The following is a 17,348-nucleotide window of genomic DNA, read 5'->3' on the forward strand; positions in this document are numbered from 1 at the left end:
GGTGTGGCTGTTGCTAATGTCACTAAGAGAAACCTTTTTGTCCAAGTGTGTGTAAAAGTACTCACCTATGTGCACTTCCTACCTTTGTTTTTCTGTGATTGAGACTGTGACAATATGACACCAGACAGTATTATCTGCATGTTGGCAATGCCCGTGTTAATCCAGTGTAACTGTGAAATGTATTTATCAATACCCGATTGGCCCGTGTGGTAACCAAATCTAATTATTTGTCATCTCATGATGTGTTAATCACCATAAAAAGGGAACAAAAAGAAATAATTGTATTGTAACCGTAGAATTAAAATCACAGTAGTATTCTATTACTATGAAAACTTGTCCTGCTGCTAATTCCTAACTCTCACCTGTCACTGGTTGATCAACAGCTACTGTTAAATGTGAAGTCTTTTTATTGGCTGTTTGTATCAGTGTAAGCTGTAGGCTCAAGTGAGGAGCAGATCGAGGTAGAGGGGCTATGAAGGTGGTAGCACTTGTTAGTACTGCACCGTAGTGTGTCAGCGCGTGTTATTAAACATTTCTGAACCACTTCACAGAAAGCAGAGGCCGCTGCCGTCCCTAGCCTCCCCCAGCAGCCTGAGCCCCTGGCTGAGACAAATCCCCCTGCTGTCGACGTTACTGTAAAAACTGTAGGGGGCCTGAGCCCTGACGAGGCTCCTGCAGCTCCCCACATGCAGCCAAGCCCCAACCCAGAGGCTGGCTCACTTAGGAGGCCCACACCTGAGCTAGCCCGTCAGAGCGTCACGCCAGAACCTCTACAGTCTGGACTGGCCAGTTCTGAACCAAAGGTATCCATCTGACCGTCTCTGGATGCACCGTGACTCGGCCATGCTCAGCTCAGCTCGGTCTGACCTGGCAGAACTCCTGTGCCGCTGCTGCTGCTTCCTGTCTACCTACCTACCTACCTACCTCCTGCTGCCATGCTTCTTTCTCTTTCCTTCCGCCCTGCATGTGTGCTGACCACAGTGCTGCCCAGAAGAGACGTGTGTGTGCGTGTGTGCGTGCGTGTGTGAGTGAGTGTGAGAACGGTCGTGCAAAAGTTTGTATGCGAGTGCACGCTCAAGAGTGCGATGGTAAACAACAGTGGGCTCGGAGGTGATGGCTGTTTGTGTTACGCCTGTAGAAGAGCAGTGGACATCCTGCAGCTCTCACTGTTGCTTATCCTCTATGCATGGCTCCGACATGTTTGCCTCATTCTCTGTTAACCACTAGACTTAGCTCTTTGCTGTTTTTATCAGATTGAATGGATCATTTCTTTGTGAAAGTAGCCAGTAATTTTCCAACCAATTTATTTATGTTGTGAAAGAAGTTACTTTGTAAAGAGATATGTTCTTAATATTTGAATTGGATAATTAATGGTTACTTCTTAAATATGTGATTTAAATATGTTTTCTTTGGACTTGAGTATGTGCTTGTAATGTTAATATTATTGTGGCTGTTTAATTTGCCATCATAGTTGCACCAAGACAGTGGGTGACATTTTTCCTTGTGAATGTGGTGCAGTTCACGATGATGATGATAAAACCATCAAGTATTAGGCAAATTTTAAAGTAACCTTAAATTGTAGTTCACATTTCTATATTCCATTTCCACATTAAGTGAAGACAAAGGCACCCAGGATTCATGAAAAATGGAACTCGTTGTTTTGTTGCTGTTGTTTTAAAGAACTTTAATTGCAGTATTTAATTTGCAGTTGTACATTGTGATTTTTTTTTTTTTTTAAGGCTGCATTGAGTTTTCGTGCTGCAGTTTCTGTTGAATCTGATGTATTATCTGACCAGTAAATCCTCCCTCTCAGTTTCTCTATTTCAGGTCTTTCCCTTCTCATTTTCTTCTTCTGCAATTAATTTTCACAGACTTGTTTTAATATTCTCCTCTTCTCTTCTTTTAACTGACTTTCTGTGTGTTGAGTTATTTTTAATCATATATTTTACATCTATATGTTGGTGGAACCTGTGCACATTCTAACCTGATTCTTTGTTGTGTATTTTCCAATAGATGTTCCAAAAGGATCCATACAGCACAGACAACACTGGGAGAACTGGTCACAGTATGAAGCCTTTGGCCTACAACCCTCAGCAGGGATATCACCCTGACCAGCAGCCGTACAGAGATTACGACCACCCCCCGAGTCGGTATGATGTCAGCAGCAGTGGTGGAGTCAGTAGCGGAGGTGGTTACAGAGAACCAAAGTATCATGACTATGACTCTAACCCACCCTTCGAGAACAGTGTGCCTCACTTCGACCAGCAACAGTGGAACCCCTACAGCCAACCGCTCTCTACTGCCAATTCTCAGGGCTACGATCCCCGTTTGCCATACAGTGACGGCCCTGACTCCCACTACACCCCTCCTCTCCGCTACGACGAGCCCCCACCTCAGCAGGGATTTGATGGACGGCCCCGTTATGGTAAACCAACCGGTCCTGCACCTGTCCGTTATGATGATCCTCCAGCACCAGGGCCTGATCTGCACTATGACCAGGATTCTCACCTGAGTACGTACCCAGCTGCTGCACGCTCCCCTGACCCTGCTGCCCAGCGACCTGCCTATAACCAGGGACCAGCACCGCAACAAAAAGGCCACAGATCTCAGCAGTATGACCCTGTTCCTGTGAACTCTGAAACCAGCCCCACACCTCCTCCAAAAGCAGAGAACCCCTCACCTTCCCCTGTGGACCTTCCAAAATCTGCACCTGTCAGAGATGAGCAGCCTGAGGACGACCCAGCCATGCGGCACCAGTCAGTCCTGACGAGGGTCAAGATGTTCGAGAACAAACGCTCTGTGTCCATGGACCGAGCCAGAGATAACGGGGATTCATCTGGAAACAGGGTAAACTGTTTTGATATTTATCATTTGTTCTGATGAAGTTACAATAGTTATTATTGTATATAACTTGTATTGTACATTTAATTTTCAGCATCTTGTTGAATAAGCACATTGGAGGAAAATAAACAATAATCTTATTCATGTTTTTATTATTCTACTCATAAGGTTTGTTGTTTTTACTCCTGTAGGCAGCAGATTTACCCTTGAAAGCAGGTGGAGTAATCCCTAAAGCAAATTCTCTTAGCAACCTGGATCAAGAGAAGACCTTTAGGTAAGCTCATGCTTAAACTTCACTAATGTTGCTGATACTACGTTTTCTCTCACTGATTGTTTAGAGTAAAGTGCGAATAAAACTGCAATTAGTCACTTTAGTTTTCAGATCATCAAACAAGGATCTCAGTCACCTTTTTTTTGTTTCGTTGTACACTCTTCTCCTGCTTTTCTTTTTAAACTACTTTTTCCCCCTCCACACCAATTCAGAGCTCCAGAGCCACAGAAACCTCAGTCCAATGTAGCTGATGACATTGTGCGCTCCAACCATTACGACCCTGATGAGGACGAGGACTACTACAGGAAACAGCTGTCCTACTTTGACCGGCTCCAAACTGGCCCCACCAAACCCCAGCCACAAGCACAAACCACCCACAACAACTACAGGTAAAGCTCAGACCCATCCACATTCCAAAAGCGTTAATGTTTTCATGAAATGTCTCCGTCTTATCAATGACCTGAAACAGCCATGGCTTGAAACTTCATGTTTTCGTCACTTGGATCAGGTGATTTGGCCTTATTAGAATTTAGTGGTCAAGGTCAGGGTCACTGTGACTTCAGAAAACAGGTTTTTGTTCTTAACCCAAGAATTCAGATGATAATTATGACACAATCCAACACAAATGTCTAACAGGATAAAATCATGAAGTGATGCCATTTTACATCCACACAGTCAAAGGTTAGCTTTAACTGTGATAATATTCATAAGGTTCTGTAAAGTATTTTTGTGGCTGTTATTCAACACCATACCCCGGGAACAGAAAGTGAGATGTGACCAAGTGCCCTGCAATTTGACTTTGTTGAAACGTTAAAATCCTGTTTTGTGATACAGGACGGAGTCAGTGGAAAAACCAAGTCCAGTGGAGAAAAAATATGAGCCTGTTCCCCAGGTTACACCGTCGCTGCCACCAGCCACACTGCCCAAACCCTCAACTGAAGGTAACATTCATTTAATTTTCTAAACAAGGAAAAACACTAGTCAAGATATTGTCTTGGACATTATTAGATGTGTACAGAGACGCTGCCTGGTGTGTTTACCAAAGTTTCTACATTTTAAACAAATGAAAATACACACAAAGACTACAACTCACACTAAAAGACTCTTTGGTTGATCCATCCATAGCCAAGCCTCCTGCACGAGAGGACACTGTCCAGACCAACTTCCTGCCTCATAAGAGTTTCCCTGAGAAGTCTCCAGTTAATGGCACAAGTGACCAGCCTCCAAAAACAGTCACTAGCACCACGGCTCCCCCAGCATCCAGCTACAACCGCTTTGCGCCCAAGCCCTACACCACCTCTGCCAGACCTTTTGCACGCATGTTTGACAGTCCGAAATTCAACCACAACCTTTTGCCCAATGACAAGCCTGACACTGCTCCAAAGGTAAGAAGAGTGTTGCCATTTCCATTTGCCATCATTTTAGTGCAGTAAAGTGGCTCAGTTCAATGATGCGTGGTGGGTTACACTGTTGAATTTAATGTGGACCTAAATAAACATCAATAAAAATTACATGAAATGCATAATCTCATCTTGTCAAGTCAAAAAGCCTTAACAAGCAAGTTTATCAAATCATTTTTAAAATTAAAACTGACAATGTCAAGTGAAAATGAAAAATATCTCGATGATTATGTCAGGTTCAATGATGTATTATTGGATTACATAATCAGGCCACTTATACCATTGCTGTGATTATTCCTATATTTCATCTTCTATCATTCTTACTATATATTTATAAGTTTTTTTTAACTGTTGGCTACATGTATTTCTCTATACTTCATGACCTCAAGCACAACAGCAGCCAATCTGAACCCACCTGTGGAAAAGATTCATACATAAACCGTACTAAGGCCTATTGCAGCATTTCAGATTAATTTCATGTTAATTTGATTCGAACTAGCTGTTTGAAGATGCTGTATACATGTATTTAACTGTTGACCCCTCTCTGCTTGAAACAGGACCGGAGCTCCAGCCCAGTGAAGCCTCAGGTGAATCCTCAGCCCCAGAACACAGACCATGACAGCGGTGTGGACACTTTCACACGCACGATGGACCACCGCTCTAAATACCAGCACAACAACATCAACGCTGTGCCCAAGGCCATCCCAGTGAGGTAACAATCTCACACTCACTGCAGGATCAATTGAAGATATTAGCAGAATGTGAATGGACGATGACTGAAGGTATCTGTCTACAGCCCCAGTGCTCTGGAAGATGATGAAGATGAAGATGAGGGCCACACAGTAGTTGCAACAGCTCGAGGAATCTTCAACAGTAACGGTGGCGTCCTGAGCTCCATTGAGACAGGTGTCAGCATAATAATCCCACAGGGCGCCATCCCTGACGGTGTGGAGCAGGAGATCTACTTCAAGGTCTGCAGAGACAACAGCATCCTGCCACCGCTCGACAAAGAGAAAGGTAAGAAGCCTTCAAATTTTAAATGTTGGATGTTTTAAACTGTGCTTGTTGTCTGTGGATAGATGTGCTGGATCTTAAGTAGGACTGTGCTGATTGACATTATACTACATTGACTGAGAGACTATCACCAATATCTGATGTCCCTGGCGATTATCACATTACTTACTGTAATTATCTATAATCAATATTCTTTTGAACCTACAGAGAAATATCCCCTGAATCTACTGCTCCCGTCTGTTTGTTTGAGCTTTAGAGTGGTTTTCAACTCATTGTTTAAACTGTCCAGTCTGTAAATTTACTCTTCGGTTCACTCTCAGTGCTCTCGTAGCCTTTTTTCAGCAGCAGCAGGTACCTGTGTGAAAAAGCTCCAAAAACCCATTATGCACTCACTGCTCAGCGGCAAACAGCAGACAGAAACACTTTTTAACAACCTGGTTAACAGAGTGAAGCACCTAAGGTAGCTACAGAGCCAGTTATTCCCCTTATGAGTTGATATAGAACAAAAAACGCTGAAAGAGAATGAATATACTCTGCTGTATATGGAAATGAGCCACTGATTAGTAATATGTTCACCATATCAACTGAAAAGGTTAGAACCAGACAACCATAACAAACCAGTCTTGAGTTGTGCTCCCTCTAGTGTATGTTCTTTATGTTGCTACCTTGACATATATAACTTAGTCTTAACCAGCACACACTGCTGTACAAAACTGCTGCACAGTCACATTTTGGGATGTCGATGACAGACTGGTCTAGTTTCGTGAATTAATTATTACTGGTGCACTTAATGTGATATATAATTCACAGATTATATTTTTTATCTGACAGAAGCCTCTGTATGTGCACTGTGAGGGATGTAAGCATATTAAAAGGCTCAAATTCTGAGTGGAAAATATGAAACATCTGCTAAACATACCCAGTGAAAGAGCTGTTTATTTTGTCATTCCTGGACATTGGTCCTTAGTTATCATTCAACATGACAATTCAATAATCTTTCAGTGTAAATGATTATCCGAATCACACAAATCTATATTTCATTTGTTGTAATTCATCAGTTCTGACTTCTTTCAGGTTCATTTTATTTCCAGTAAAACCAATAAAACCACAAGCCTACGAGAACTATAGAGAAATATTGCACAATATTGAGCTGCCTGTGTGTTTCTAATTTGAATCGTGCTCTGTTTGTGTTCACAGGAGAGACTTTGCTCAGCCCTCTGGTGATGTGTGGACCTCATGGCCTTAAGTTTTTGAAGCCTGTGGAGCTGCGCTTACCTCACTGTGCGTCAATGACCCCTGATGGTTGGTCTTTTGCTCTAAAATCCTCCGACTCCTCGTCGGGTATGCTGTGCTCTCTCTGTTCTTGCGGGGTCGTTTGGGCTGGCTGTGTGACAATTTGATGGTTGTGGGTCACTGTTCAATGAGATTTCACCCCGAGTTTTGGTTTTCCTCTTGTTCAAAAATCACTTTAAACCAAATAATTGATTTATTCTCACAATGACCTGAGAATCAATCTTGGGGGAAAATCCATCTTTTTTTCATATTATGGCTTCAGGTTGATTAATTTTCATCATTTATTACTCAGTTAACTCACCCACAAAATCTCTCATTTGCTGTATCACTGGTTTTTTTAATGTGCTGTTTATTAATTTCACATCCTGAAATGTCAGTATTTCCCTCTTGATTTTCACCTCTGAGTCCTCTTAACAAGTTCCTCTCATCTCATTTAACATGCCTGCACCAGATTCTTGGCTGTACCATCATTTAATTTCATCAGGTGGAATTATAGTGCATGCTCCTCTGTGATTTTCTCACATAGCCACCCAAATCCTGACCTGGAGAACAACGTGTAGAGACCCTCTGGTAACTGGGACATTGTCATAGCCAATAATGCCCATCATTACCCCCCCCCCCAAAAAAAAAGGGAAACATTACACAAAGAGATCTTGTATCATGTCAAAATATAAGCATCTAAATTTAGCTGCCTTTATCCCAGAGGTCTTACTCATTTCAAGGAAGTTTTCTGGTGGAGACAATTATTGTCAGTTATTGTTTTTCAGGCTGGCCTCAGCTGGTTTGCAAAAATGAGTCAGTTAAATTAGATCAGGGACAGACAGGGAACCTGAAGTATGCAAATAGACAAACTATTCTCACGGGCAGGAGGAGACGAGCATTCAAGCAAATCTTTTAAAATTGTAATTTAGATGATGAAGCTTCATTCTCACAATTCTTTGGCTGATGGACCCAAACAAGTTAAATTTCATGTCTGTTTTTGAGACTTGACATGATAGATAGGAGAAAGGATTATTAACAGTTAACCACCCAATAAACAAAATTACATCAATTTAAAGTCACAAATTAGAATACGGTTGAACAGTGTTTGAGAGATCAATATTTTGTAGATCATTGAAATTGATCAGTAATTTATTCAGAACAGAACTTGGATGAAGAGCAAATGCTGCTCAAATCATGTTAATGGAAATTAAACCCAAACCAGAGTCGTATAAGTGGGTCATCATTTGATCTGAAGAAAAATTAAGGTAATAAAAGAAAACCAATATTGAAGAAAGACCCGGGGCTCATATAAAAGTTCATCTTTCTTTTTCAAGAAAGAAAAAAAAAGAGAGAGTAAATCATTTCTCCTCACTTTTCTTATTACTAATCCTTCTCATGCCCCAACTTCAAAAACAGTGGTAATTTTGGCAGTGGTCAGGATTAGCTGTTAATTAGCCTCATTTTACTTGCCGGGCTGAATGAGATGTCCGCTCATTCCGTTGTCCTGCTGAATTGTGGGAGGATTATCAGGCCGCTTCGTAATCCTCATATTGTCAAGCAAGGCCACTCTCCAGCCTCCTCCTGTCTCCTTCGTGGCTTTCTCTTCTCTTTGATTCTTCTTCTCCTCTTTCTTCCTGAACAACTCTCTGTATATCTCACTGCCTCTCCTCTGTTTACTGTTATTCTGTGGATCAATATGTTTATTTAAAGCTCTGGGAAAAAAAGATTCATGTTAACAGAGACAGAGTTTGATTTGAAAACCACATGAATCTACTTAAATATCTTATTTGACACAAAGTCATTATTTCAAAGTTTCAATGTGGAGATTTGGACAACTAGAGGCACAATGGAGCATTTTTAATTAGCATGTACACACACAAGCCTGCAAGTGATGTGATGCACCATGCTGATGCTTTTCACTTGGTGGTAAATGTCACATCTCAAGAAAGGTAGTTATGCACCAGCAAGAGAAGAAGAAGATGAGTTTTAAAATGAAAAAGAAAAATGTCTGAATCTTCATGTTCATCGTATCAGGCAAATATTATTTCTGAAATATTCAAAAAAAGCCAAATAGGATTTTCGCTTTGATGCTTCCCTATCATGTGACACAGAGACAGGTCACATACTCATAACTGGAATGCATTGTAAGTGTTTGCGTGAGAGAAAATGTGTGATTTTGGGACATAAAGCATTAGTCCTGGGACTCAAATCTGCAGTCATCCCTTCAAAGAACTAGAACACACGTTCACTAAAGTCTTTGACCACCAAACACAAACTGTGGCAAATTTCCGTCCGAAATTTAGAGTCAAAATCTCAGAATGTGACGCACAGTGTTGCCACAACGCACAACCAGTGAGTCAGAGAATACACAGGCTGCTATTGTTCGTGTCATTTCTGAATAAATTCCAGGGAAGAAGCTCACACAATGGAGGGATGTAAGAGAGGCACAGATGGATGACATAAGCTGATGTCCTGTCCTCTCAAGCCTTTCTCTATTGTTATATTTACATTGTTGTGCGAGGATTCACTGTGCATTCATCGCACAATCTCTAATCAGCCTCAAATTAAGAAGTAGGCACAGAAGATTTTTAACAACAGTTAGTCGTCAAGTTTGTCGGGGTTTTTTTTCTGTCAAAAAGAAACAGAATTGAAGTTAATCCAGTTAATATTATGAAGTTGGAATCCAGGTAAACAGGTGAAGGATCTCCCTGAGTCACACAGCATCTGAATCAATCAAACACTTGATAATGACTGTGACAAAATATAGATCTTTATAAGTCAAAATGAAGAAATGCATTTGAGTTGTTTGTGGCTTTTCATCCTTTTACTTAGCATCTACATAGACAACAATCCTCTGATTAGTCATCTTCTCTATCAGTCAAACTGTAGCACAATATACAACCAGTGTAAATTGACACTTGATCTCAATAAGCAGGTTGTATTTACCCTGTCACATGTAAAGTCTGTCTGCTGTATAGATGGACCTCTGCCAAGCCGCCTCTGCTCACTCTGATTGATTACTGGAACTTTGCTCTTGGCGCAGACTCATATGTTTATAATTGCAATTACACTGAGGCCTCGAGTCACTGGGGTCTAATTTTCAGTCAACAGGAGACCAGAGAGGTTCAATAAAACAATGACATTGCTTTTATTAGTTTATTTTGCTGCTGTGCTGCTTGGATATGAGCCACAAACTCACAATATCACTCAAAGCGGCTCGTAGACGAAATATAAAATCAAGCTCTGCACTCAGAGCTGTTTTAAAACGAGACTAGTGGTTTTCATGACTTTGTCGTACAATGGGTTTCGCGGTGTGAGGAAGTGAGTGATGGTTGTAAAACACATTACAGCTGCTGCCTCCTCTCTCCTCAGGTGACCCGAAAAGCTGGCAGAACAAGTCTATTCCCGGGGACCCCAACTACCTGGTGGGCGCCAACTGTGTCTCCGTGCTCATCGACCACTTTTAAAGACGGAGACGGGGCCGGCAGGTGTGACGTTAGTGAAGATGGCTGTGGTGGATAAAATGAAGACGACACACATGAGCCATTTTTAGACATGGCCTCCAGAGGAACTCCAGAAAATTTGGTCCAGACTCTTTCCCAGAGTATTTCTTTTCACACATGCACAACACGGCAGGAGATTCTCCGCTCAGGCGCGTTCGCAACAGCAACACATTTTCCGCAGGATTCAGGCAAGGGGTGGGGCAGCAGGCAGACGCAGGAAGTAACATATTAATCCCGCTGCGGAGATCACAGGTTTTTGTCTACATAACATCCACACAGGCGTTGGCCCTTATCACTGCAAACTCTCATGACATCTCCGTCAGTGTCTTCTTCGTGTATGGCACCGCTTTTTTTTGTATTTTTAGTTCTTTGCGTCTGTTGCGTGTCAGAAGTGTCATCAACCTGCCACTCACTCACGGTGAATCCAGCAGAGGATCTCCTGCTGTGTTCTCACTTTGACTCCGGACTTTCCTGAGTTTCTTTGGACTTTATACAAGGAGGATCTCTGGAGTTCAGTGCATGAATGAAAGTTACACACACACACACACACACACACACACACGCCACAATGGAGTGTAAAGAAGATTGGCGCGGTGCTGTTTACCTACGGACGAAGGAGAGACCGATGATCACTACAAGTTATTTCTGATAAACAATTTCCCCTAATATGAGGTTTTGATGTGAAATGAAGTCGTTGATGATGCATGCCCCAATCTGAGGTTTAACTTTTTATATAAGGCAATGTTAATTGTAATTTTTACATGAATATAGATGGACGGACGGCTTTTGAGGCAGCGTAAATGCCTCAAAAATATTTATGCTATATATGCATACAGTATATATAGTAGTATAGAGATATACTGAGTTTAAATCATGAATCCAGTCAACATCTTGTCGTTTTTCAGTTCAGGTGACTTGAAAACAAACCTGCATCTCCACCTTTATTATTTTTTTCTCCACAATGAAGGTTTGAGGCGGACGTGAGATAAAACCAGGGGTTGGTGACGTCTGGAAGTTTCTGTTGAAGGAGTTGAAAAAAGCTCGAGCTGGATATGAACCCAAGTAGCACACTTTTATAGAGATGTTCTTCCTTCACTCCTTTATTCTTCCTTTTAATACGGTTATATCTTGTAGCTCTTATTTCTTCTCACATCTCTCCTTCCAGCCTGAGGGAGATCTATGCATGTTCTTTACTCAGGTCCAGTAGCCTCCTCAGTTCCCTCCTCACATCTCTCTCTCTTTCTTCTCTCTCTCTTTTTCTGTCTGTGCACTCTTGCACACACACAAATAAGCAGTGATGCCTTATCTGCAGATTATTCACTTTTCATCAAGAAATACAAAACACATAAGTTATGATAAATTATGGTATAATGTCATTTGTTTTTGCCATTTCACATTTTTTGTGGACCCACTGTATAAATGAACTTGGGTTTAGCTCACAGTAGCGGTCGATAAAGGATAACAAAGGTATGCTCTTCTTTTATCTGCTATGCATTACTTAAAGAAAAGAAAAACCAGAAACCAGAAAAGAAGTGGCTGTAAATAAAGCTAGCATATTGCCTTGTTTCTTTTGTTTGTAAATGAACTTTTTGTATGTCTTTCTTTTTTGTATAAAACTTAGAGAAAACATGTTTTAAAAAGTGGAAGAGAGTGAACATGCTGATCTTTGTATTCTGGATATACCCTCGAGCCTTGGAACTTATAACCTAACAATAACACATCACACATTTTCTACCAATATATTCACCCTATGTTACAGTCACAACTTCTTCTTTTTTTTTTTAAACGGCTATTTAAGGATCAGGAAAGTACTTTGGCTAAAACACATTTAAAACATGTTCTTTTGAAAGGGTGTGCTCTCAAAGTGTTCCCCTCACTGATTTGTGATACTGGATGCTGTATTGTGTGCCCTTAAATGTATTTTTGTACTAATAGACAATATATAATGTATGGCACACCAGTACCATTTTTATTTTTAGATATAACACGGCTTTAATTGGATATTAGCTCTTCACGTGTGGCTGACTTTTTTTTCCTCCTCTACAACACAATTTTAAGTATACCACTGTATTAATAAATAAAATCATTTTTAAAGTAAAGAATGCGTGTCCGAGTCAGAGTTTTTTCTCAAACCTTTAATCAAGGTTATGTTTAAACTTTTTTTGAAATTAGGAATTGATTGCGGCTCTCTTTCCATGTTACCTCAACTGATCATATGGCCAAATATTATATCAGTATATAAAGTTATTGATATGGCTTCATTTACCAGTTTGAATCGATCACAACTTCAGTTTTGTTTTCTGTTATTATTATATACATATGATTGATTTATCTTTAATCTATAAATTGTTTATTGTGTTATCTAATTGTGTGAACCATTTTCCTTGTAGTTATTGACTATCAGTACAGAACCCAAAGATAAAATGTTTACAATCACACAACACATGAAAATCAATTATTGATTTCTAATTGTCATTATTGAGGAGTTTGAGGCTGTTATACTGCAGTTGCTTGTCTTATGTTTCACAGCTAGGTGGCGCAGGTGAGTTTGAGTTTGCTGCACAAGGTCAGAAATCCACCCACAAGTCCTTCAGCTTTGATTTTCAATTGTCAGGATAAAACAATCATCACACTTGAATATTTCTGTTCTATTCATTTTGCCATTTTATGTTTTGACTGTAATGTATCTGACCATGATCTGTGTATGGTTTAATGAGGAAAATGAAGTAAATATTTAAAAAATGTGTTTGGCTATAAAAACCTTTCTCTCTTCCATTAGTTGTTTATTTAAAAATGTGTGTTTTCATGAAAAGCATTGAGGAAAATACACAGTGGCTGCATGTTGGAGGGAAATTGAGCTTTTAAGAAACATTTAGCAAACGAAAGAAGCTCAGCAGAATGTAGACCAGTGGTTCTCAAGTTTATAATAATAATAATAATAATAATTAATATGATCTGGATTTATACAGCAGCTTTCGTACATGAAATATAGTACCAAATGCTTTACTATTTAAATCTCCAGCTTTGGATTCATCTGAATTTGCCTCAAGTTAAAAATGTTGGCAAACAGTGGAAAAGACAAACCACTAATATGAAAACACATTTTCTGAATCCTCAACAGAGCTTGAACCTCCCGGACCTCAACGGACCGTTAGCTCCATGCAGCTCTGCTCTGTGATGAAGGACAGATGATCCAGAGCCACTGGTCAATGACAATGCAGTTCTGCAGCTGCGGCTTTAATCTGCAGTCACGTTGTTTCACACCAGGTAAACACACCTGAACTTCACATTTTCATTTCCTTCAACTTTCCACTGAATCCTCGTGACATGGTGCAAATGTCGAGGATGTAGAATAAAACATGTTCTCACAGTAAATCTCATTTCTTCAGGGGCTGTATTATCCGAGGCTGCAGATCTGATCCTGCCACGTTTTCCTCCAAATCACCAGCATCACCACCAGCAGCAGCATCACCACCAGCAGCAGCAGCAGCGGGTGATCAACTCACTCGTTGGCTGATGAGTGAAGAGACCACCTCCCCCCTCTGCTGCTCCACTATCGTAGTAAAACACGCTCCGCAGCTCGCCGCCATCAGACGCGCACCGTGGCACATCTCCAATGCGCAGTGTGCGTCTCCGCTGCTGAGCTGGTGGATCCTCTCTGTCGCCTGTGAACCCGGAGCCTCTCACTGGAGGAAACTGCAGATATCCAGGCGCCGGATAAAAGACAAAAAACCCGCAGAACTGGTTTCAACTCTCCGGACGTGTGTGTGTGTGTGTCTTTTCTCTCAGAGAGTGCGGGATCATCGCTTGTGGTTCACGCGTGTTTTACCCACGCTCCATCCCTCCTGCGTGGAGTTGAGAGGCTGCAGAGGACGGAGCATGTAAAGCTGCTCCACAGCTGCAGGAGGACGATGCGTCTGCGCTTTGTGCCATTTTTGGCTTTTGAGGAATGGACTCTTCTCCGGAGCTGCCCCCGAGACCAACCTGTGCATTGTGTGTGTCTGTGTGTGAGGATATGAGGTAACACTTCGTGTGTGTGTGTGTGTGTGTGTTGTGGCAAACATCAGCTCTTCTCGCCTCTTCTCTCCTCCCTCCGCCGCAGCGCGTCTTTAATTGGAGCGACTCTGGAGCGTCTTAATTGATGGAGATCGGACACTGACGGAGAGTTTCCCAGTTTCCCAGTTTCCCCGCAGGCTGAACCACAACCATCCAGCTGCAGTGTGGATGTTACTCTGCTCCTCTGCTGCAGCTCTGTTCGGTCCTTTCCATCACTGACGATGCCGGTGAACGCGTTGCCCCGCGGCGGCGGCGGCGGCATCAGCGGCCCGGGGTCCTTGAGCCCCGCGTCGCTGTCCCGCAGCCTGTCCCGGCTCAGGGAGCACCGGACCCGGACCAGGATCATGCTGGCGCTGGGGGTCTCTCAGATGGTGCTGGGGAGTCTGATCCTGGCCGTCAGCTTCGCGGCTCTGGCTCTCACCACATCACCCAGAGTCCGACACTCGTGTCCCTTCTGGGCAGGCTTCTCTGTGAGTACATGATACACACAGTGTACACACACACTGTACACACACACTGTACACACACACTGTACACACATTGATGAACACTCACTGAACACACACTAAACACACAATGATGAAAACGCACCGAGCAACACACACTGAGGGGCACACACGGAGGAACACACACACACACACACTGGTGAACACACACATGATGAACACACGTACACACGTACACACACACACACACACACACACTGGTGAACACACACATGATGAACACAAACTGGTGAACACACACATGATGAACACAAACTGGTGAACACACACGATGAACACACACTGGTGAACACACACTGGTGAACACACACTGGTGAACACACACATAATGAACACACACATAATGAACACACACATGATGAACACACACTGGTGAACACACACATAATGAACACACACATGATGAACACACACTGGTGAACACACACAGGTGAACACACACATAATGAACACACACATGATGAACACACACTGGTGACCACACACATGATCAACACACACTGGTGAACACACACAAGCTGACGTTACATCTCTAAAGAAAAACAATATAAGAGATGACATCAAACATTGAGACACTAAGAGCACATCTGACAATATAAAGGAAATATTGTATTATGTATAAGGAACATTTGTCTCTGTAGATATAGATGTTATACATACACGTTATATATTTTCACTATTGACTCAATCTAAGGAACATTAACATGGTGAACTTTAAGAGGTTTCATTTTATTTGTCAGGTGTGAGTACAAGAGTAATACCAGGAGCACACACACACACACACACACACACACACACACACACACACACACACACACACACACAGTCAGAGTCATATGATAAGTCTAGTGCTCCTTTCTGTGTGTGTATATATACATACTGTATATATTTTATATATATGTTTGGCGCGCTCTCTGTGAGGTGTTGTGTTTTTCTACATGTCAAATGTTCATGGTGCTTTGTGTAAATATTTATGAACACACACATCCTTGATTTCCTGCCAGAGAGGAGGAGGAGCAGGACTGGTCCATTAATTATAGAGGCAGTGGGGCAGAGTGCAGGGGTGAGGGGAGGTCTGTGGCACAAGGGCCATCTGTGGTGTGTGTGTGTGTGTGTGTGTGTGTGTGGTGAGTGTATCATTACAATAAGTGACCAGAGCAACACACAGCTACCCCCCCCACACGAACGCACGCAACTGTGCTTATTTTTTTGGTTTGATGTGATTCATTCTGTTTTCCAGCCCACACAGAAGCTATAAAACTCCAGAAACACAGCCACAGTGGCAAAACAAGAACACAGCGTCTCTGCAGACAAAAAGAAAATAAACCTGCCACAAAAACACAACTCTTTTTTTTTTATTATTCACGATCATCCACCCAGAAGAAACTCATCGGACATGACAGACATTTCACTGAAAAGCTTGATCAATGAGACGTTAAGTGTAGCTCATATTCAAATAAATCAGAAGCTTTTTATAATCAGGGAGACGTGTGAAACTGCATCTTCACAAACATTTCAAATTCTGCTCCACAACATCTAAGAAAGTAATCAGCCTGAATCCAAGAGTGAGTTTGTGATGTGTTTTTTGCTATTGATTATTATCAAGAGGGATTTTATATGAGATACAAGACGAGAGTATAAAGTGAGCTTTATGTTGCTGGTGAGCCGAGGTTTCATTCTGTAGCTCTGAGGATGATTCAGGTGCCTAAAACAAAAGAGCCTGCTCGGTGCCATCGGTGACGCCAAAAACCCAGATAATGTGATTGAGGGCAGCTCCATCTGGAGAAGCTGGTGATTTGAATAGGAAGTGATTTGCTCACAACTAATCACAGTGGAAGTCACTCGGAAAAGTTTAGAGATTTAAAATGCCCAACAAAACAAAACACTTTAAAATCTTCAGATGTGACAATCAGACTTTTGTGTAAAAGATGTGGCCTCCACAAAGATGTGTCTGTGACAGTTGGTGCCATGTTTAACAGTATGGTCTCTGATGTCGGATTATTATGGCAAAAAATGCAACGTCTCCAGTGATTGGAAAACAGCAGGAAGCTGAGTAGATAGAAAACTGTGTCCCTCTCTATCAAGAATTCAGTTTGAGTGAATAAGACAAATCAACAGGGTACAGGAAAGTTTTTGGTTCCACGTGTTGTGGCTCCGCTCTGTGATTTAATCTAATAAAATGAGTGTAATTGTACACAAAAGCTGCCTTCGTACAGCTGTAAGAGTCTGAGGAGCTAATCTGCTCCTAATTTCAGAGAAGGGAAGGCTTCCGTCTCTCGACTCACTGTGTGTGGGTGTAGAGTGAGCAGTTAATAGTCTTCATGGTAGTGAGCCAAATGTGTAGAATCAGAGGAGGTCATTATCCTGAATGCAGTTTATCCACCATTGTATTTGAACCTCTCGTCTCTTGTAGACCACGGTCCCTGTCACGAGGAGTCAACCAATTAATCTTAGCTTCTCTGCAATGTGATCCTTTGAGCAT

At 41.8% G+C, this 17,348-nt stretch overlaps 2 protein-coding genes across 15 annotated transcripts in view; both read left to right on the top strand.

The window, feature by feature from the left end:
- tjp1a (tight junction protein 1a) overlaps nt 1–12,406 on the top strand; it is a 93,169-nt gene extending 80,763 nt beyond the window's left edge. For 7 of the 13 annotated variants that reach the window (XM_069524739.1, XM_069524752.1, XM_069524738.1 and 4 more), the window contains 10 exons: nt 552–803; nt 2,014–2,847; nt 3,033–3,115; nt 3,325–3,501; nt 3,947–4,053; nt 4,238–4,497; nt 5,070–5,224; nt 5,309–5,529; nt 6,724–6,867; nt 10,174–12,406. In XM_069524739.1, the coding sequence (XP_069380840.1) occupies nt 552–803; nt 2,014–2,847; nt 3,033–3,115; nt 3,325–3,501; nt 3,947–4,053; nt 4,238–4,497; nt 5,070–5,224; nt 5,309–5,529; nt 6,724–6,867; nt 10,174–10,268 (2,328 nt within the window). In that variant the 3' untranslated portion in view covers nt 10,269–12,406. The remainder of the gene's footprint in view (nt 1–551; nt 804–2,013; nt 2,848–3,032; nt 3,116–3,324; nt 3,502–3,946; nt 4,054–4,237; nt 4,498–5,069; nt 5,225–5,308; nt 5,530–6,723; nt 6,868–10,173) is intronic. The other 6 variants (XM_069524754.1, XM_069524775.1, XM_069524782.1 and 3 more) reach the window with 5 other exon arrangements.
- Nucleotides 12,407–14,449: 2,043 nt separating this feature from the next.
- Nucleotides 14,450–17,348, top strand: part of fam189a1 (family with sequence similarity 189 member A1) — a 77,330-nt gene continuing 74,431 nt past the window's right edge. For both annotated transcript variants that reach the window (XM_020079908.2, XM_020079909.2), the window contains exon 1: nt 14,450–14,830. In XM_020079908.2, coding sequence (XP_019935467.2) covers nt 14,582–14,830 — 249 coding nt within the window. In that variant the 5' untranslated portion in view covers nt 14,450–14,581. The remainder of the gene's footprint in view (nt 14,831–17,348) is intronic.

The sequence above is a fragment of the Paralichthys olivaceus genome, chromosome 1, assembly GCF_024713975.1.
Source record: "Paralichthys olivaceus isolate ysfri-2021 chromosome 1, ASM2471397v2, whole genome shotgun sequence".
Classification (NCBI taxonomy): domain Eukaryota; kingdom Metazoa; phylum Chordata; class Actinopteri; order Pleuronectiformes; family Paralichthyidae; genus Paralichthys; species Paralichthys olivaceus.